A 23,275-nucleotide genomic window follows, 5' to 3' on the forward strand; every position below is an offset into this window, starting at 1 on the left:
TTCTTCTTTACTGCGCGCGTTCTGGTATGCAGTAGAAGAAGAAGACGACGTTTACGAGTGACACACTCGTGCGTGTTCGCCTGTGTGGTGTTCTTTCTTCTTTACTACGTCTTGGGTCCGTCCTTCCTCTGTGACCGGTTCGTAACCACCTATTTGTATGACTCACTCAGCAAGTGGCGCTAGTGTGAGTGACGTCATGATGACGTCACTCGCACGTGACTGACGCAATAAAAGGCAATCGCTCTTGACGCGCTTCCTCTTTAGCAGCGAGTCACCGGATGGAGCAGGTGGCTGTAGACAGTAGACGAACAAAATAAAAACAAAATAAAAGTTGATTTGTACATACGCACGCAGTCTCACGTCTTTCTTAATGATGTAATGGGCGAACTTTCACGGGAGGATTACGGTTTTACCGATGATCTCCCCCTCTCGAGCTTCGCCCACTTATCATTCATTCCGTGGATATGGCGCGATTTTATATATTCACAAGGCGTACCCGATGCAAAATTGATTGATTGGTTGGTTGATTGATTGATTGATTGATTTCACGGTGGCCGTTGATTAATATAAGCATGAAAATTGTGCCTAATTTTGTTAGTCTCATTGCTCGCTGATCCTCTCCGACCACCTGTCTTTATTTTCAGGAACGTACAGTACTATGGAAGTGCTGGGACCAGCCTTTGGATTTCTCGTTGCCGGATATTTTCTCTCTGTGTTCGTCGATTTGAAGGACGTCAGTCAGTGAGTAAAATGACACACTTGTCCCTTCTATAAGCCTAAACGTTGTGCAGTACTGGCACGCATTTTTATGTCTTACTACACATGCACACGCCTGCAGAACGTAAAAAGAGCAGGACAAGATATTCGGTGTTAATTTAGTCGTCTCACTATGCCAGACATACGGACATACGACGTCATCGACGTTATAAACGTCAGAATTACGCACAGCCAAAGTTTACTGGCGTATGCCTACAAGGCTGTATCAAAACATGCAGCTTATAAAAGATAAAACACAAGTGCCGTGAGTTTCTTTTCACCTCGTGTGCAGTGTAGGCAAATGCAGTAGAAGTGATTACATCTATGTAAGAGGTAGTCAGTGTCAAGGTTTGCCGTCGTATCGTGAATAGAGCATACGATTGGAAGGCTACCTGCGTCGCACGCCGTTTCTGTTAAGCGATTATAGCTTCCATTTGCTGCTGCGACTGCACTCTAACAAACGTAGCGCAGATTGTTACGCCTTTTCCTTCTACGCAGCCTCGGCCTGACAACTCAAAGTTCGGTGTGGATCGGTGCATGGTGGGTTGGATTCTTGGTCGCGGCCGTGATGGGCGGTATCGTCAGCATACCCATGGCCGCTTTTCCAAAACACCTGCCATGTAAGCACACGTCATGCCATATACGCGGCGCCTTATTACTGTACTCATGAACGACATTGTAGATCTATCGTCGTTGGCCCCGCAAGCTATACAGGAACAAAACCACCTGCAGGTATGTTTGCATGTAGGTTTCGTGGCAATGCGTGTGGCCATTGATGCCTGTGATAGCTGTAGGGCTCCATTGACCCATCATCGTGACCAACAGCGTACGTGCGACGTTTTAAAGTTTCTTTTCATGCGCTCATTCTCCTAAGAATGTGGGGAAGGGGAATGAATCAGGTGGCGTCTTGCAAGAGTTTTTTTTTTTGCAAATATATAAGTACTCCTAGCAGTTTAAGCATGGCCAGCCAATACAACTAACACACTTGACATCTCTTAATGAGGGTCTAAATGGCTGGTAATACCCTATTTTTAAAAATATTTATCTTATGTTAACCTTTTGCACTATTCAGCGTGATATCCAAATCTATGACCCGACAAAAGCAAAAGTAATCAATTGAACTCGCGAAGTGCATGCGAAACGCGTCGCGTTGCAGAAAGGACAATGCTAGATGTTTCTCCGAAGGCTACCAAAACAGTAATCGCCTACGGCAGACGGCACAATCTTTGTCTTTGAGCTAGAATAATCAGAATAGACATTATTTGCTCAAAAAGCCGAGATGAACAATTTCTCATTAAAATTTCAATACTAAATTTGTGACACTAATTTCCATTTACATGCAGCCAAGAGGTTCCCTAGGCGGATATATTTATAGCACGTATTAGGACGATGTCAGTTCTGAAATACTAATTCAGTTCTGAGATGTCAGTTCTGAAATTCTAAAAACTTTGCAAAGTACATTGGTAGTCTATTGTTACTTTTATGCTTCTAACGCATACAATGGCGTTTGATTGATTGATTGATTGATTGATTGATTGATTGATTGATTGAATGAATGAATGAATGAATGAATGAATGAATGAATGAATGCAACAACTGTGCATTTTTCGCAGCCGAGTGTTATGCGAAACATTTTAAGGGAGACAGTGTCATTCACGAAATTTCCCGAGTGGATATGTCTCGCTCTGTCACCGGCTAGACAATGCGCAAATCTCATGTGGCATCGTTCCGTGGCAGAGCAGGTGTACAGGCTCGTTCACACCTGCGACTATCACCGGTCGCGCGACCAAGTTACTCGCAAAGCGACTGGCCGCAAATGGTCGCGATCGGCAGCTTTAGTCGCGCTCAGTCGCTCCCTGCTCGATTTTTCAGTCGCGCGACTGCAGTCGCAAAGCTCTGAACCGATGACGCGCTCAGCAACTTATTTTACGGGCCAATGGCAATGCGAGCAGTCGTTAATTCTGTGTGGCGACGAATACAAGTCGCGCGCAGGTGTGAACACCGGTCACCATTGAGTCGCATTTTTGTCGCCATTTGCAAATGGTCGCGCGACCGGTGCAAGTCGCAGGTGTGAATGAGCCTCGAGCGCGTCCCTTTTCACGACGTACGCAGCGTACTACCAATGTAAGATGGTGCGCCGACTGTACTCGAACAAGAACACAAATCAGAGCGCCTATGGCCAGTACGTGAGTGAGCTGCCGCGCTCCATCCTGGCGATCCTCACGAACGTTCCCTTCGTCTTGATCACCCTGGCATCGGTCACTGAAGGTGAGTTCGCATGAGTCAACATGCGAAAACACGGAAAGAAAAAATCTGGGGGGCAGCAAGAAAAAATGCTAAAGAGACAGGGCGTGCAAACACGGACACAAGAGAGAAGTCAAGACACCAGAAACGCGTGGACGCGAACAACGCCGTGGCGGTACGCCATTCACAGGCAGCGGCACGCCATCCACATTTCGCTTCGTATTGCCCTCGTGGGAGTCACGTGGCAGGAGTTGAGGTCTCGAGGCGCTGTCGGCTCTCGCCGACCGACGGAGAGGGGCACGCGGGAATGAACAAACCGACACTGCGCATATCCGTTGCTATGACGACGAACGTGTGAGGAGGAACAGGAGAAAATTGACGTTGGCTTAGCTTCAAGGTCAAAAGCACACGCAAGATCGTTTCTGGTATTGTAGTGCGAGGCAGGGGCGTAGCCAGGGGGGGGGGGGGGGTTGGGGGGTTCAAATCCCCCCAAATTTTTCTGTTTGCTTGCGTATATATACACGCGCACATACAAACGCACGCACGAACATACATAAAGTATGGTTGAACCCCCCCCCCCCCTCCCCGAAAAAAATTTCTGGCTACGCCCCTGGTGCGAGGAGTAGAGTAATCGATGTTAAAAGACTATGTCTGCAGACCTTGAGCACGTGCGGGCAAGGGAAAGGAGTTAAGTAATCTGGTAGACTAGTCCTCGATTTGTGCTGGTTAGTGAAAGAAGGAAAGTGGGTTTTATGCAGTGTAGTAACTGTCTCTCACCTAAAGACACCGCACAGCGCAAGGGCATGGGGGTAAAACTAAATGGAGAGATCGCTGAGAAGCATCGAAGCCATGGGTCTGGCAAGGAGGGCAGTCCTAGAGGATGCTCGGCAAGGGTGGTGGCTTTGGTAAACTCGAGCAACTCGAGCAACGCTCTGAAGCCGTAGTAGCAGATAAGGCAGACACGCTAGAGGGTAAAGTCACTCTGGTAAAGTAACTCCAGGAGTGCTGACACCGCATATACAGGATGTCTTCACATTCCCGAAGCCCGATAGCGCCACGATGTGACGCCTCGGTGATGACTTCAGGAGCCATATTTACTTTAAGGCGCCAGAAAACAGAAGCCAACGCGTCAAGTAAAAATGACACTCCTTAATGGGTTAACTCGTGCCCGGCAAAATCTAAGCGGCCGTCGGTCTTACGAATTAAAAATCGCACAATCCAGCGTTGTCACTGGTGCTCGCTTAAGTTCCAGAATGTTGGGAACTGTTCGCGTAGTGCGGGCTGTCTAGTTAGAGCGTTCGAAAATAGTAGAAATTTCAATACAGTCAGGCACGGCCTACGCCGAAAGATAACATGTGTAACCGTTTTAGCCGCTGAAACCTGCTCACACTAACATAGGAAAACCAAATACATGTGTCAGTATCGAAGCACCCCGAGCACACAGATGGTACCGGCCCACTGCGACGTCGAAAATTCAGTTGGTATGCATGAAGAAGTTCTGAAAACCACGATGTGATCATGGAGGACGCCGTAGTGGTGGGCTCCGGAAATTTCGACCTGTGGTTTTTTTATCGGGCCCCTAAATCTAAGTACACGAGCCTCTAGCATTTCGCCTCCATAAAAATACGGACGGCGCGCCCGGGATTCGATACCGCGACCTTCGGGTCAGCAGTCGAGCACCATAGCCGTAGACCACCGCGGCGGGTGAAAAAAGAAACTAACGATTAAGCAGCTGATATAGTGGCACTGGCTACCTGAAGGTCGTTATGCTATGCTATTTTCAACAACTCAGAAATGTCGGACTGTTGCTGTTCATGTATACAATCATATTTACAGTTGCGAAAAATTGGTAGTCTAAAATTTAAGCTTCAGTAGGCTGGATTGTTTCTCTCCAGAATCTGATGAAGTACATCGAACGCTTTGTTTTTTTTTTTCTTAGCAATGGTCGGCACTGCCGTTACTGTCTTTTCGGTGAAATTCTTCGAGGCCGAATTCGCTATGACACCTTCCAGGACGGCCGCTGCTCTGGGTAAGACGTTTCAGTGTTTTATATTCTACAAATTTAAAACAGGACGGCTGCCCACTCTGCTAAGCGGCATTAGCTGCGATGTACTACTCCTGTTCATTTGGGGGAAGCGATAACGTTAAACAACTTGGAGGACGCTTGAGCCTCGCCTTCATGTGTAGAACGCGATAGCGCAATCGGGCCCCGTGCGCATCGCCTTCCCAACCGCTAGCCTGGATTTGGTTCTCGGTGTATGCCTCAGCCGTGGCGCAAGGAAACGGACATCTGTGCGCGTAACATTGGCCGTTTCAAGCTATCCTAGAATGCCTACTGCAAGTATTGTTGCAAAGTGCCCACCGCGCCGTAATTTTTTAGCGAATCAGCGTAGGGCCCACTACGGGTCCGCAAGGCAACACGCCAACCCACGCAGCTGCTCACTTTGTTGATGCTTTTGCTGCTGATGATGATCATGATTAAATATGTCTGAGCGCTTTGTAATGGATGGGCATTTAAAACACTTACTCACTCGTTGCGCAGTTTACACGTTTTGACGCCTGGCGCGATTCTGCGCTTCTGCCACGCAATACTACATGCGTTAAGGAGATTGCTACCGCTACATGACATTCATATAGTATTATTTTTCGATGTAGTTTCAAGCAATGGCGTGTCTCTGTGGTAGAACGCCTGCTTGCCACGCAGAAGTCTTGGGTTCGATTCTCACTCGAGCCGAAGGTTTTTATTACTTATTTTATTAGCATCTTTCTCGATTTTTCGCTCATGGACAACTCTGATTTTTCGTTTACAACCAACGACACCGATGCCGACACCCGAATAACTGCGAAACGAGCTGTTTAACGCTTTCGCTTAAAATAGCTATTGCCAGTTCAAAAGGAGTTACTTATACAAACCAATAAATTACTTTTTTTCTTGCTCTTTTCCTTTAGGGGCTCATTTGAGACATCTTTAAAACTGCTTTAAATTCCATGTTTTTATTCTTCAAGTCGCTTACGAGAAAAAGAACACAGCCCTGCTTAAAGGAGTCCTGACTCAAAAATTTTCGCCCCGCGTTTTTTTGCTGCAATGTGTGGCTGGGGGCCTGTTAGTCATAACACGGCACATCGTTTGCTGCAGCGCGCGACAGATAATTAATTACAAGCTCCTCATTACCGACACAGCCTCAGTTTCGGTTTGACAGAGCTCCAAAAACGGCAAGCCGCCGGGTGCAACTATCACCACCTAGCGAGTGAAACGCTCGGTCACGTGAGCACACTGAACAGTGACGCATTTCCGCGCGGTCTGTCGTCGTCGGGTTCATCGTCGTCTGATGGTGACGATTTTCTTGCGGCGGGGATCGAAGGAATTTTCGACGTGGCGAATCACTTCATGTTTGACCCGCTGGCGAGCAGCGATTCGTCGGGAAGCGCGTCAAAACAGAAATGGCGGCTACGACGTCATCGTAACTTGTACCGGCTGCAACGGTTACGTAGGGGAAGTAGGGGGGTCACCTCGGGTCACCTCCGAGGGTGCCAATGCACTAGGCGCGGCCCATAATGCTGGATCGCGCTCGCGAACTTCAAAATTCATATAAAATACCTTCCAAGCTTTATTCGCTGCCGATATTTTGCAGATGGTACACGCACGTACATGGGAACCGATCCAGCAGGCTATCTCGGCCGCGAAATTTTGTGTCAGTACCCCTTTAAGAAGAAAGGTATAGGCTCTTGGGTGCGCGCAAGCGGACTTGAATTCTCTCATCTGGAAGGCTCTCGACGAATCACCAACGTTGAGATAAGTTATAAATAATAATGGCTAATTACAACTGCTGGGGTTTTACGTCCCAAAAGCGCGATACGATTATGAGGGACGCCGTTGTGGAGGGCTCCGGAAATTTCGACCACCTGGTGTCCTTTAACAGGCACCTAAATCTAAGCATTCGGGCCTCAACATTTCGCCTCCATCGAAATACGGATTAGATTTCGCGACCTTCGGGTCAGCAAACGTTGAGAATCGGGCTAGTTGTTGTGTTTAACGCTGTGTGCCTTTTTTTTTCTCGCTGACCTTGTCCTATGCCCTGTCAAACGTCCTTTACTATTGACGGAGTACGCTAATGCTAAGGAAAACTGTCGTTGCAGGCAGCGTACTGATTCCGGCAGGCGTAACCGGTACGTTGATAGGAGGCGCCCTGGTATCCAAGCTGGACTTGACCGTTCGCGCTATGTTGAAGGTGTGCTGTGCCACGAGCGTCATCTCGTGGCTATGCATATGGATATTCATTCTGCACTGTCCGAACCCGCAGTTCTTCCACGGGGCAATTCGGAGCAGCAAGTGAGTGGGCACAGAAGGAACTTATACTATCAACGAAGATTGGTATACTCTAGTGCTGGCTAGCCATCAGAGTAACCAGTCGGTCTAAGAACTGGCTAACCCCCTGTCCTCCGATCTATTCCTTCCTTGTATCCTGCGAGGTAATGAGCAACGGCCCTTTGCTTTTACTGCTAATAATGCGTTCGCTGACTGTCAGGCTTGTAGACGAAATGGTTGCGTTTAACAGCACCTCAGCTCGCCTAGGAGTATACATGGTCGTAGTCACAAAAAACATGGCTGATCCCTCCGTCATAGGAATCGGTATAACACGAAAGTGAAACGTGTCTTCACAGAAGTAGTGCTTATTATGTAGTAATATATGTGAGCTTGTACAATGTCTATTCGTGTTTGGCAGGTATAGCACCGTTTGACGTGGATGCACCCATGTTGACAACATGTCTCTATCGCGACGACTAACGCCCATGATCATGATTAAACAGTTGTGGTAGCTGACGGTGTGAACATATATTTGGACACAGCGAATCGTCAATCCCGCGTAAGGATGATATCAACAAGCTCATAATCAACACTGGTACCCGGTATGCGCTTCTTCAAAGCGTCGTCAATTAAGGAGAGAAACGGCACGGTGTGCGCTTTCTAGTAATGGGTAGCCGACGCCTGTGCTCATGCATATATAACACACACTGCGCTTCAGCAACACGGCAGGTAGAGGTTCGTAGCCTGAGCCGCAAACGCGTGCGTCCCGCTGGCCTCTGTCTCGCAGGCGCTGCTCTCGCTCCACCCAGGCACGACATTCGCCCGTAGAAATCGCGTCCTTTGCAACGCGTATTGCAGCAGTTTTGTTAGTCGGTGCTCTCGCAATTGAAGCAGTCGGCGGTGGAGAAATCCCGTTGGTGCACGTGGAAGCTGCACTACTCCGATGAGCCGACGCACGCTAACACGAAGCCAAAGGCAAAGAACGTAACAGCGTCAAGGGTGCCTCGGCGACGCCAGCTCGGCCAGTTTACCTCTCTGGTATCGAGACGCTTTAACCATGACCTCCGATATCGCGTGCAATCTCGGAGTAAGCGCTAGTAAGTGTCGATCGTGAAGCATTACTTCTTTTCACATCTCACAGACGGCGGCACCGCCCCGCCCCGCTCCGCCCGCGGCGAAACAGAATGTGTGAAAGATATAAGGCGCGTTCGCGCCGTGTCTAGCATCTCCCGAGTTAGCTTAATCGGTAGAGCGTCGGGCGCTTGCCGTCGCGGCCGCAACGTCGTGGGTTCGATTCCCAGCGGGGTATCTTTTTCTTGGTTTTTTTCTTTCTCACCCGTTGGCGTCCATTTTATCAACGTCATATCCGTGACGGATGTACTTGGTGGACCCCGGCATAAAACACTTTCGTGTTAAAACGTCATCCGACAAGCCGGCTGGCCAGTGAAAAAGAGCGCTTGCGAAGCGAAAGTTTCAGAGTACGGGCCCTGGCCCACATTCAAACGAAGCTATTCTGCTATAATTGTTTGCAAGAGCAGAGCTTGGGCAATACTGTTGATCAGTGGCATAGCCAGGGTGTGCCACACCGGGCACGCGTGCCCCTCCCGAAATTTATTTCTGCCGTGGAACAAAGCACAAAATGACACTCGACCACACTTGCCTGCCTGCTCCCCCCCCCCCCCCAACGTGTTCCACCCCCCGAATAAATTCCTGCCCACGGCACTGCTGTTGATAGTCACGTAGACAAGTGTTCCCGCCCGTGGACAAGTTCGCGAGGTGCGAGGGCATCTTGAAACCCTCCCCCACCTTCTTAACTGAAGCCTATCATACAGACAGGTTGCAATATGTAACAGCGTCGTAGCTGTTCCACTGCACCGAGCAATGAAATTACATAGCGCATTTCGTTACTGTGCGCGGCACGCGTTACTGTGTTGGGAGGAAATTTTGAGACAACGAAGTTGCGTTGGCGAGTCTGCGCCTTGTGTCGTGAAAGGGGTTCGAGTGCTACGCTTGAGCTTTATTGTTCGTACGCAGCCGCATCGTGGACTTCACCAGCGAGTGCAACAAGAACTGCCACTGCGAGGCGACAATGCTGGATCCCATATGCTCGGTCGAGAACGTGGTCTACGCGTCGCCTTGCTTCGCCGGCTGCGTCACAAAAGAGATCATGCCACACCCAGATGACCCATCCTGGGTGCGTACACTGCTTTCTGTATACTGCTTGTATACTGGTTGACTTACACTGCTAAATGCCAGTGTAAGTCAAACGTAAATACGAAGGTTCTTGCGTACTTGGATTTCCATGGGAAATAATATAACCCGTGATTACGGTAATGCGGAGTCGCCCGCCACCCTTTTTTCAAACGTCCTCCGCTGTTTCTCTCACTCTTTGTCAGTAATACCGTTGTTACGCGGGCACGCTAACCTCAGTTACGACGAATCGCAGTTGCAGCAAACTGTGGTTACATCCAGTTATTGTTATTTGAGGTGATTTATTATATTAATACAGCTGATCAGATGACTTGCTTTTCAAAGCTGTTTGCTTTAAATCAAGGAAGGATCTGCACATTGTGCAGGCTGGGCGGCCCTATACCGCGACAACACAGCAGTGTTTAAGAACATTTTGGAAATGTTACCGTGAAGTATAAAAAGTACACCCAAATTTAACCTGTTCTTTATCTGAGCAATACATTTGGAAACTTCACAGTCTCAATTTGGCGTTGTAAATACGATGAGTATGAAGAACCTGCTATGACTCTATAGTCGGGTGCAACTTTAGAAGGCAGCGGCATTTTCCTCTCAAAGGCGGATGCACACGATCCTCCACTAATAGGCGCGCACTTCAGGTGACGTCATGGTCCGGACGGCCAGTGACGCCGCCGACGGAGCGACTATTTCTTTAGTCGCGGAGGCAATTGGCTGCTGCGCTTCGGTCATCTAGGCGAGGCCTCTCCTGTCTTCTAAAGTTGTACCGGCCTATAGTACCTTAAATTCTCACTTATTAAACAAAACATGTGGCTGACAAAGCAAGGTAATTCGCAGAAGTCTTCAGCATAAGCCGAGTGCCAATTTCTTTACTGTTAGAGCCCTCTAATATAAAGTCTTTCTAAAGAAGAAGCTCAAGTTCAGTCGATTAATGCTTAAGGAAACCAAATTGAGCTGGTTTTGTATAGTTATAAGAAGATTATAAATGACTACGAATTTATATACTAGGTGTCGTTCCTTGCCCTCCTACTTTTCCCAGATTGGGTGGGGGGTGGACGGAATACTCCGCTCCGGTTTCTCCAAGTACACAGCCTACGTAAACTGTGTAAGCTGAATGTTTGCTTGAAAAAATGTGGGCGATTATAACGTTAAACTACCCCGCATTGTTTCCTTCCGCATAGGTCGTTAGTTGTTAATGATTGGTCGAAATTTTCGGGGTTATGCTCAGAGCACCTGCTCGTAAAACGACGCAACAACATGACGCGTAAGTGATCCACCGCGTAATTACCACTTACGCATGACTACGTAAAAACTAAATAATGAGGAACTATTTTGAATACGGCGTATTGTTCGTCATTGGTTCTTCGCTATTCGTCGAAAATTTTCACTGTGCCATAAAATCGCCTTCAAGTGTTACGCTACGTCACAAGTCTGCTAAAACTCGTGGCGTTATAATGAAGTGTGCACAATAAGCAGCACATTACTGTGCAAACAATAACTCATTTTTTAAGTGTCTCTTTCTGAACGTAATTTAGGAAGGCTGCCCGCCAATCACATTGGCAGCGGCTGCTTATAGCAGCGGGCGAGATGGATTCATATGTGTATGATAGATACTTTCAGTTGTAGTATAACGATGTTGAGCTGTTTTTGCGCGTGTACAACTTACTGTGAACTCATCGTTGCTGAGAAAGAGGTAGAGAGAGAAATAAACAATATTAGGAACAGACAATCCTTTGCAGGTGGGCAGTCTTCTTAGTCTAGAAAACCGTGGACGCTGATCATCTCCCTGGTGAGGTAGATCAAGTAACGGGGCGAACTTGAAAGCGGGGCCTCTCAATGTGCTCGAGTCCGCTGCCTTGTTACAAGCCGCCATGATCGCTGCAGGCTACCATGTGATAAGCCAAGTGAAGCAGGCTAATGGGAGACAGAAATGGCAATCTATTTTAGCTGTCCTGGCTAGGCACAACTAAAATACTGCACACTTCTGCACACTCATCAACTCACAGCAGCTTGAATATGGAGCAGTGGCGATGCTATTCGTTTTCTAAAAAAAAAAAAAAAAAAAAAACGGAATTTCCTGAAAAAGGAGAGCATTTGATCGGGCTATAAAACATTTACTGGTTCCCGTCCATACTTGCGTCGCCGATTGCTTAAATTTCAGGCCAGGCAGAACAAAATAAAATCATGACAGATTGCTGTAATATTATAGCGCCCCTGCTGAGCGATATCCTCCTCTGCAATGCTCGAGCGCAAGACGCACAAACGTGGAATAGGCAGCCCACACCGCAGGTAGCCTACAGTGCGTGGTCATGACACACAGAGGACAGTCGTCACAGCAGAATCGTAGGGCAAATTTTATTCGTAGGGCAAATTTTACGCAAATACGTTATTGCTGCGTTCAAGTAAAACTTTGCGTGACTTGTTAGTTTCCCAGTCTGCAGCCGACAATAACCACTGTCGAAAGTGAGGGGGGGGGGGGCTCCGCCCCCTTAACATATCTAAGTGGGGGGGGGGGCTAGAGCAGCCCCCCTTGCCCCCCCGGTGGATACGCCTATGGTTATGCCACTAACCGTGGTTGCCCCAAACTCAGGTTGACGACCTGATTTAATGAAGCTAACAAAATGGCGGCATCCATGTCGGCGGTTTTAGGCAGCTGGTTTCAATGGAGGCCGATACGTCCTCCCAAAAGCGGGTCAACTGATCTGTCTTAACGCTAAATTGCTGATATATGAAACAGTAATGCAAAACAAATCACGCACCGCACACGGTTATACAGGGTAAACATACCAGGCAACGGATTGTCTTGGCTTTCGCAGAGACTTCGCGCATAGTTGCGAGCACCAGCCTAAACGTCTGGCAAACATTGTCAAAACACGTGATTTAATAAGCTCGGGGACTGCAGGTGTAAACCGAAGTATTTATTTTGAAGAGAATACGTTTTATTTGCCAGTATATCGATGAAACGGAGCTAAATCTTTATATCCTTACTCGTGAAGCTGTGTGTCACGTGACTTGCTTCACAGCCGAAAACCATCGACAGCTTTTCCCGTGGAACAGGTGCCAACAGCAGTTGGCAATAACTGTAGTAGGGCGGCTAGAAGTGGCCCTAACCTGTAATTAACTGCGGTTAAATGGGCCATGACACAGTCGCCCAAAGATTTGTGGTTTTCAGCGAAAACTAGAAGTAGAGGTTCTACTATGCCTATACAGATTTCAAAAGTGGGCCGTAAAAGAATACTTCAGTGCAAAACAATCCCTAGAAGTCGCCGGCTGTATACCCCGCCCACCGCCGGCGACCGTCGTTTTACCATGGCGCGTGTGACGTCATGTGCAGCACCGAACGGAGCCGTAGCCTTCTACCAAAGTTTCAGCCGCTGCAAATCATTCAATTTCAGTGTCAAGCTGAAGAAAGCTAAAATATTTCGATATCACGTGCAGCTGACCACGGAAGAATATCGTTCGCCGCGATGCAGACGGTTGCACAGCTAGCTACGTGTTACGTCACGGCTCGCTAGTGCACCAGTGATGCCTGACTCTCGGGCAGCTTGCGTGCTTATAAAAATATTCGATTATAAATTGAGTGCTCGACCAAATGCGCTAAAATTTTGTCAGCCTATTTGCGAATGCACAAAGATTAATCGACATAACACAGATTATGATAGAAAGTTTGGTGTCATGGCCCCTTTAACTGAAGTTCCTCGTAACTGAGGTTAGCGTGCCCGTGTAACTAGGGTATAAATCATCTGCTCCAAAAACCGACTGCTGACGATCAATGGCTCACGCTATACATTTACACTCCGGTCAGCGGCAAACCAGCTTACTTGACCAGTCTGCATCTCTGCAATGGGGCGAAAAATAAAGCTAGGTCCCTACTGCACTATAGTTTCATCAATCACTATGTGTTTTTAAAGCATTCGCATTGTGAAAGTTCTCTCTCTCTCTCATTATCCCATCGTTCGCAGAATTTGAAGTAAACGCGGTTGAAGAGGGCTGCAGTCAAGGTCCAGAGATTCTGGCTGCCAGTGGGACACTTGCCGGTTTTGTCAAACTTGGTGACTAAAGAAAAGTGGCTGGTTAAAAGTAGACTCAAGAGAGGTTACAGTTGTCGAGCAAGGGTACTATAAAGGTTAACTTATCAGAACGACAGGCCACTGCTTTGAGAAGCATCAACTTTGCGCAGTGCATCACCACGATCAATCACCGTCAGGGAAGACGCCATGATGTGTCACTCTTATGTGGCTCAATGGGCACAATGCACAGCGGGAAAAAGGAAAACGTTGTGGAATTAATACAGCGACCGCCACACTTGAAATGACATCTTTGTTTCGAGCTCGCCACAGATCTTTCTGCATCTTGTGTTCCGTCTCCCAGGATCTCCAAGTGTACAAGAACTGTTCTTGCGTGCCGACCCCGCTTGGAGCTCCAATGGATGAAACCGTCTACGATTTCGATGCGACGCGTGAGAAGTGCTCGACCAACTGCAACCTCCTCGTTTACTACATGGTCGTCATGTTCATCTGCGTCTTTTTCAGTTCCTTCAGCGCAGCTCCTATCATCACCGTCATGATACGGTGAGTCGTGGCTTCTGATATTGACAAAATGCTCCGTACTGGTGAACCACAATGCACATACCGGAAATCTCGGCACCAGATGAGCAGACCATGTTTCACTCGAAACTTTTCTTTAGGTGCCAAGCTGCTCCTTCTACCACTAAATAGTGGGCTGAGCAGCATGCTTCCGGTTCTTCCCCGTCACGTGATAATGCGTACACCGCAGCATCTGTTGCAGTGGCGTAGGCACGCTTGCGGCCTGAATGTCCAACGAGACGGAATGTACAACGAGACTGAATGTCCAATAGTGGACATTCAGTCTCGTTGGACATTTCGTCTCGTTGGACATTCCGTCTCGTTGGACATTCCGTCTCGGTTGGACATTCAGTCTCGTTGGACATACAGTCTCGTTGGACATTGTCTCGGTTGCACATTCCGTCTCGTTGGACAACAGTCTCGTTGGACATTCAGTCTCGGTTGGACATTCCGTCTCGTTGGACATTCCGTCCCGGCCACAAATTTCACTTTTCCGTTTTCGTTCCACACATCCCAATATTTGCTGTGAAAATTTTCCGAATGTGCCCTAACATTTGTGACGTGCGTGAAAATTCGTTTCCGTGATAGGACGTGGTGCTGAGACTGCGTATTACGTACGGCGCGTAATACTGCTCGATACCCAGTCTTGTACAAATGGTAGAAATATATATATATATATATATATATATATATATATATATATATATATATATATATATATATATATATATATATATATATATATATATATATATATATATATATATATATATATATATATATATATATATATATATATATATATATATATAATATAATATAAAAGAGAGAGAGAGAGAGAGAGAAAGCGCAAGGACACGAGGGAATAAAATAAGGACACAAGACGCAAAAAAGAAGTATTTAAAAATAAGAAAAAAATATTTACAAAACTCCCTTTTGCACCCGTTTGCTCGTGTTCATATAACTTGATGCCTTTTCAACAAATCGAGTTGAAAGTCTGCGCTTTTCATGCTTTTGTTATGTGCGTCCTCCCTAAAAATATGTACCTGTAACTTTAGCACAGTTTAACAATTAAGCAAAACCAAATAGCCCGGTACCTCACCTTGTTGAGTAATCGATTAGCTTTCAGCTTTTTCTCCGTAATCCGTTAGTTTTTTTTTTTAAGTAATTGTAATCGCTGACGCTCTTTCACTGTAATGCGTACAAGTCTGTTCCCGACCCAGTTTTTTTTTTCACTTGAGTTTCACAGCACTAATATCGACATCATTGGAAGAGTAATAGAAAACAGTGTGTAAAATTGGGCTAGTTGGTTTAACTTCATTGTTTAAACAGCGCAAAAAGACGAAGACACGAGAAGGAGGACTACACAGGACAGGCGCTGGACTAACAACTGTTGGGTTTATTGAGCAGAAAAGAATAAATACACGTAATCCGACTGCGTGCGCATCATCGCATTACAGATAATTGTCACTCCTTTCAAGCAGGCTAAATTCGCAGTCAAGCAGACAGATGGGGTGGAAATGCAAACATCATTGTTGTACTTAATGTGAAAGGCTTCTATGATTTCACGAGACCTTTGGTCAACGTGCCTGAAGATGATATGCGTGCGATTAAACAACGGTTTACACCCACAAGAACGACAATGAGCAGATAAATGTGAAGTAGGTGTGCCTTTTAAAGTGTTATTGTGCTGGCGTAGTCTCTCGTTAAGGCAGGCACCGGTCTGTCCAATATATTTCTTTCCACAAGTTAGCGGGATGTCATACGCTACACCACATGCACAAGATACATATCGGGTACGATGATTGACAGAGCACAAATTTCTCCGTGACTGGCCATTCTTCTTCCTGTCTATCGCGGCACAAGCTCTTCCAACCTTACCACGCGCAGAAAAAACAACATTTACGTCATAGCCCTTAGCAATCTTCTTGAGCCTATGCGAGAGCCCATGGACATATGGGATCACAGCAACATTCTTTGGCTTATTGGTGGCGTTGGTGCGCTGACCAGTTCGAGATGCGGACAGTTTTAATGATTTTAGCAACTTCAGCGAAATGGACGATAGGGTTGAGACAGGAAAGCCAGCATTCTTTAGCCTAGCTAATTGTTCCTTAAAGCTGACTTCAATTTTATGATAGCACGACTTTGTAAGTGCCGAGTTTAGCGAATTGTAGGCAATGCCGTTTTTAACTATCTTTGAATGCCCAGAACAATAACTAAGGAGCGATTTCTTTGAGCGCGGCGAAAAGCACCAGCATAGATGCTCCGGCTCAGCATACAAACACAGGTCTAAATACTGAATGACACCATTGTTTGGCAATTCACACGTGAAGCGTAAACCAAGGGCATTGTCTTTGAAAATATTCATCACTTCATGAAGTCGGGAAGTTGCAGCGTTGCTCGGGAGGATGATTAGAAAATCATCGACGTAACGAAACACCTTAGTTACTAATCCCTGCACCTCCTTATCTATAGCACGGTCAACAGCAGATAGAAAAATGTTACTGAGGACAGGTGCAACTTTTGATCCAATGCATATGCCTGATTTCTGAACATACACACCACCTTCCCACGTAACAAAAGTTGCTTTTAGATAGAAACTAAGCAGTTCCAAGAAGGCCTCCGCCGACACGCCGCACTTGTTCCTGAACGCAAGTTCATCGTTATGCTCGGTTATGCAATGTTTTACAGCCGTCATGAGCTTGTCCTGAGGCATAGAGTAAAAGAGGTCCTCTACGTCAAAACTTGCCACGGAACAGGAAGCAGGGTTTTGGGAGCTCAGGTAGTTAGTAACATGGTCAGAACTAGGGATAAGGAAGGGATCTTCTATTCTGAGTGAGGAAAGGTGCCTTAGGAGGTAGCTGGAAACAACTTGTTGCCGGGAATGGCGTTCAGTAACAATGGAGCGGAAAGGAATCGCTAACTTGTGCGTCTTGGCGCTAAAGAAAATGCTGAGTATGTCTTCTTTAGCTTTATCAACCAAAGAGGCGAGACGCTCAAGACCCATCTTATGCAACTATGCGGGTGTAAACCGTTGTTTAATCGCACGCATATCATCTTCAGGCACGTTGACCAAAGGTCTCGTGAAATCATAGAAGCCTTTCACATTAAGTACAACAATGATGTTTGCATTTCCACCCCATCTATCTGTCTGCATGACTGCGAATTTAGCCTGCTTGAAAGGAGTGACAATTATCTGTAATGCGATGATGCGCACGCAGTCGGATTACGTGTATTTATTCTTTTCTGCTCAATAAACCCAACAGTTGTTATTCCAGCGCCCGTCCTGTGTAGTCCTCCTTCTCGTGTCTTCGTCTTTTTGCGCTGTTTAAACAATGAAGTAATAGAAAAGCTCGTGTTCAGGCCGGTTCTTGAATGTCCTCAAATGATTTAAAACATCATAAAAATGGTTTTGTTGTGGCGAACGATTACCTGTATGCTATGTGTTGTAATGAAAAATTATTCACGCGAAGCACTTTGCAAAACGCGAGCAAGATTGGCTACTTCGGCAATAAGCTCAGAAAAAATGAGCAGTTCGCAGCAGATGGCCTGATGCTCTCTTGACTGGCCCGGTGCAGCGGAGCTGTAGGCCACGGCTCATTGCACGTCACTCTAATGTGGTGTGACGTCACTAAAACTTTCGTTACGCTTCCTACACAGTGACGTCGGTGTCAGTCGCGCTAGCGATGGGTCTCGATTGTGAGAATGAGCATTTATACAGACTTCGGAAGTGAATTAAAATATATCCTAAACGTTTGCTGCGTGCAATACTTCGTGCTGAGCGTCCCTGCTTACAGAGAAAGCCTACAGCAGGCTTTTTATAGCCTCAAAATTCGGTGACAGCACCTCTTTAACGGCATGGTCTTTCCTAGACCGGCCTGCAGTTCTCTTGTAGCCGAAATGCCATGACATGTTTCCATCAAGGTAGTCAAAACTAAAACTGATATCCCACACTCAGCATGCTTCATAATCATTTCGTGGTTCTGGCGCGTAAAACCCAAGAAGTTAATTTGAAAGGAAAATTTCCTCCCTAGCTTCTTCGACCCGCATTCTTTAAGAGGAAAGAAGAATTGTTCTAGGGGCTCGTAGAAAGCCAACAATCAAGCCAAGGAAAGCATAGGTACGTTATTTGTTGATGTTTTTTTAACTGTAGTGTAAGGAATATGACCTAAATTGAAAGGACTTAAATGGCACGAAAAAGCACACTTTCTTTCGGTGGGATTCGAACCCACAACTTTTGCATTACGCGTCTGATGCTCTAACAATTAAGCTACGACGGAGGGCGCTCCCTCGTCCACTTTGTTGGGCATTTACGTGAGCTTGATCCCTGGGAGTGTTAGCAAGCGCAAATCGTCGCCGTAATTATAAGGTTGCGGGTTCGGATCCCACCGATGGAAAGGGTGTTTTTTCGTCTACTTGGATTCCTTTAAATATGGGTTATAATTATTACATCGCAGTTAAAAAGAAGCAGCAAATAATGTCCCCAATGTTTTATTTCGCTTAATTGGCTGTTGGTTTTCTAACAAATAACTGAGTCTCTCGAACTATTCTTCTTTCGCACTTTCGTAGCAAGGGCTTCGTCCTGCCTCGTGACGCTTTCTGGCAAAAATAGTGTTTCACACTCACCGCCTTAGCTACGAGTGGCGCTGGTAACACTCTCAGGGATTAAACGCAGATAGATACCGCACAGAGTGGACGAGGGAGCGCCCTCTCTCGTAACCTTTTAAGGGGCTGTGATGTCCGATTTATGACAAAGATAAACAGGAACAGCAAAGCATGCAAACAAACAAAATAAAGCAGTAAATTAACATATTCAACATTCATATGAAAACTAAAAATACAAAATAGAAATAAAACTAACAAAACTTGAAATTATGATAAATGCAGTAAAGCGAATGCGGAAACAAAAATACGACGCCCGACGCCACAGACTGTCAATATTTGCAAAACACACACAAAAAAATGCGATCTTCCGTTAGGCTATCTTAACCCAATGAATCAGTTGTCTGAGAAATTTCAAACGAGGGCACGTTTATCTCTTCTAAATTGGACATTCCGTCTCGTTGGACATTCAGACTCGTTGGACATTCCGTCTCGGTTGTACATTCCGTCTCGTTGGACATTCCGTCTCGGTTGGACATTCAGTCTCGGTGGGACATTCAGTCTCGATGGACATTCCGTCTCGGTTGGACATTCCGTCTCGTTGGACATTCAGTCTCGCCGGTCACGTGACCCATTGGACATTCAGTCTCGTTGTGGGGCACACAGGGCCCGTGCCCCACCCCCCAGAAATTTTTTTCTGCCATGTGTTACAGAGCACGAAATGACACTGGACCACACTTACCTGCCCGGGCCCCACGTCAGATCAAGGGCGTGTCTCCACCCCCCTCCCCCCGAAAAAAATTTGTGCCTACGCCACTGATCTGTTGCTATACAGTGGTCTATGGGCATCACGCTGACGCCAGCTACAATCGCGGTTTATTACATGCAAGGGTTAAAATATGAAGTTTGACTCCCGCCCTCTTTTCTTAAGCAGCCCCATTTAAAATAATTATCTCTACCACCTTGAACTTGTGCCCCTGGGTACGCGTACTTTCTGTATTGGAGTACTGCGAGAATCGCGGTAACGTCGGCGAAGTCGACGATCATTTCAAACCTTATTCGATGTAAACTCGTGCAGGAGCCTTCCTAATGCACTTACTCGAGTACAAGTACTCCTTAGCGAGCTACTGTATCCACCCGCATATTACAAGTGCTGAATAATGTGTACTGGTTCCTGGTGTTGGTTGTTGTTGCCTAAATGATGGCTTTAAAGTGCTGGCTAACACATTGGTAATGTCGGCTAATTTTAGCTACTTGCTGTTAGAAGAGCAGCATGGTCTTCATTCACTTTCAATCCAGTGACTGTCTACCACTACAATTTTTTCCCAGTAATGTTGTCGTCTTTATTACTAAAACTTTTAAAGGTTCTTCAGTCGCGCCAGTGTTCTTGTCGAAAGTAAATGATAGTATTTGCAACTTAAGGATCATTCCACTTTCAATGCTTTACACTAACTGTGAAATGGAACGTGCAGGTCACTGTGCCCCTGATTAGGATCTGCATAATCATATGTTGCTACAAGCATTGTTGCTGTCGCATACTTCTCCTGTATATTACGCAAACGTAAAGAAGTTTACGGACAAATTGAAATTAACATTCTTGTACTTTACCTATTTGCATGGCTTTCGAGCGCGTTTGCTTCTAAGCGCGTTGAAAACGCAATAGGCACGCGTGCAATGATTACGATTCAACGCTGTTCACCGTGGCGCGTTTCTTTCCCGTCAGCTGCGTCGAGGAAAAGGAGCGAGCTGTGGCATTCGCTGTCAAGTGGGTCAGCGTCCGCCTCCTTGGTGCGTACGCTTGTATTTGCAAAACATGCTTCTGTACAATCTGCAAGGTGGTGACATAGCCTTACTTCGCTGCCTTTGAACTGCAGCGCAAATAAAATATTTACATTTCGGTCGGGTATGTCAGCCTCACGTGTAAACAATGCCGCACCGATCCATATTTTTTGTCAAAAGGCAGGTGATGGTCTGGAGACTGAAACGCAGGCTGTTTTGCACGTCCATGGACCGTATAGTAAAGCCCGCATTCTCACGTCGACCACGGGCTCTGAGGTTAGCCTTTGTCCTAGAAACTATCTCCGAATACGTACCAGTCGCTATGATAAAGGGCAGCTTTCCCGATTGCCGGCTAATGAGGGAATGTTCTTGGGTAAGAAAAAAAAGTGTAATGCCACTTAAAGCGGAATATTGCCAGCCCTTGCCAACCTGACGAGGCCACTTGGCACTTGCGACTGTCTGGATGTATTGATGGACCTAAATTACACGTCTTATGTCCCAATTTGGAATGGGCCAGTGTAGGTTCTTCGCCCCCGTTCCCTCATTGCAGAATAGCTAGTGTGTTCGCGGGACGTTTCAGATGGGGGACGAAAGGCCGACGCGCTTCCCTCCGGGGAGGCTGAGCCGTTAATAACTTTTTTTTGTCAAAGTTGAGAACGTGAACTTTGACTATTAGCGGGGCGTCTCATGCTTTTCCCGAGGCACAATTTCGATAGGAGTGTGACATCTAAGTGATAGTCACATGTACAGAATGCGGGTTTCGCCCTCTTCCCTGAACATTTGTTACACGTCTTATGTCCCAACTAATGTCGATATCGAGCCTGAAGTTGAATATCATGATCATGGGATAGCCGGTTCTAACGTAGCCTATCACAATGAGGACTAAAACTGTGCTATAAACACAGACAAAGACGAGGAAAACAGGACTCGCGCAGACCAGGAAAACGGACTCGCCGTGGCCGCGACGCAGCTGACGGGAAAGAAACGAACAGGCGCCACGGTGAGTCCGTATTCCTCGTCTATCATGCCAGGTTTTTCATATACAAACTTTTCAGTTTAACGTTGGAGTAACTTGAGCCAACAATACGCAATTGTGGCGCCAGGTGTCACGACACAGCTTGTGCGACGTGACCTGGCGTTGAACTTGAATGTATTTCAGCCATAGGTCGGCAAAGAAATTGAAGCTCACTCAGACTCACTCAAGAAACATATTTTGCTCTGAGCGCTCACTCGTACTCAGACTCGCCAAAATTTTCCTCAACCGGGCTCACTCAGACTCACTAAACCTTTTCTCAACCGGACTCACTCAGACTCGCGGCTTGACCTAAGTCTGAGTGAGTCTGAGTGAGTCGACTCATGAGTCCGCTAGCGAAAAATTAGCTTTTTCGATCCTGGTGCCAATGCTCGTTAACGCCAATAGCTCACATAATCGGCGCTCTACGATACGCCTTTTGATTTTGTACCTTAAGATATGTGTTATCAGCGGTTTCAATCCAGTGAGGACTTTTTATGAAATATGCGGCTCACGTGAGATCAAGAACTTCCCGGAAGAGATTGCAGGGAGAGGTCATGGCGACCCTCCCTCCCCCCTAACTCACGCCTCCGATCAACAAATATTGAGCTGGGCAGGAACGATGAGTGAATAGACTTGAGTGTAAGCCGATATAAGACTGATATCAATGCTGAAGACGAGTAGATAGGTCGGCAATAGAAGGTCACTCACTCATCCAAAAGAAATATATTTTGTGTTTACCTGATCACTCGGGCTCAGACTCACGAATATTTTCCTCAACCGGACTCACTCGGGCTCGAGCTCGCCAAAATATTACTCACCCGGACTCACTCAGACTCACAGCCCGATCTGAGTTTAAGTGAGTCGACTCATGAATGAGTTCGCCGACCTATGATTTCAGCACATTTTCTGTCTTGTTGTCCGATAAAGAAGTTTGTCTTAAATGCGACAGTAGGATAGGTCGCAACATGTGGCTGGTAATGTATTATCTCAGAAAACTAATTAAGTCAGGTGTTAGAGCGCTCCCGTTCGTTCTTTGCGCGTCTTTTACTATCCCTGTGTATTAAAGGCGCAACGGTACACAAATACGCGATGCCAACTCGCCCAAGAAGCAGCCATCTTTTCACCGACCACGCCAATGTGCTCAGAGTCATTCAGTCCACATATGTCCCATTGCAGGCAACATGCCGGCTCCGATGTTGCTAGGCTCCGTGATCGACGGCAGCTGCCTGCTGTGGCAGGAGGTGTGCCAAGGGCGCGGCGCCTGCCTCCTGTACCACAACGAGTACCTGGCGCAAAGTATGCTCGAGTTCCTGGTGCCGGTCAAAACCGGCTCCGTTATACTATTCTTCGCCGCCCTCATTACGATGTCCGATGAAGAATAAATCGAATCGACTTTCTCGTGAACCCGCGTTGGATGCACTCATATATGTAGCCAGCGCGATCTGTGAATGGTGGTGTGCTGGTATATACCGTATTTTCTCGCATACTAGTAGCACTGGTTAATTACCTAAATAACTAAGGTGACTAGAGTAGGTTAATGGTGGCTAAATGCTGTTATTGCCATTGCTATATGTTATTTAATGCTGTGTTGGCTAGCGTTGGTGACTATGCGCTATACTAGCAACATTGTCGTCTAGAGTTCCTGTTCTTGCGTATACAGAGTATTGAGAACATTTCCTTGTTCCACCTTAATTTTTCAGACCATTTCACTCCAAATTCACTTGCTTGTGATTAGCTTAATGTGGATTAGCTTAATCTGGCTTAATCCACACTGTTTTTTGG

The 23,275-nt window shown here is 46.6% G+C and overlaps 1 protein-coding gene across 1 annotated transcript; it reads left to right on the plus strand.

Moving 5' to 3' along the window:
* Positions 1–1,260: 1,260 nt before the first annotated feature.
* Positions 1,261–22,879, plus strand: LOC119391892 (solute carrier organic anion transporter family member 4A1). Its single transcript, XM_037659542.2, has 7 exons — positions 1,261–1,376; positions 4,940–5,029; positions 7,138–7,330; positions 9,341–9,500; positions 13,883–14,082; positions 20,423–20,487; positions 22,670–22,879. The coding sequence occupies exons 1-7, from the start codon at positions 1,325–1,327 to the stop codon at positions 22,873–22,875; spliced, it is 966 nt and encodes a 321-aa protein (XP_037515470.2). The 5' UTR covers positions 1,261–1,324; the 3' UTR covers positions 22,876–22,879.
* Positions 22,880–23,275: the final 396 nt, after the last annotated feature.

This window comes from Rhipicephalus sanguineus, chromosome 4, assembly GCF_013339695.2.
Source record: "Rhipicephalus sanguineus isolate Rsan-2018 chromosome 4, BIME_Rsan_1.4, whole genome shotgun sequence".
NCBI lineage: Eukaryota > Metazoa > Arthropoda > Arachnida > Ixodida > Ixodidae > Rhipicephalus > Rhipicephalus sanguineus.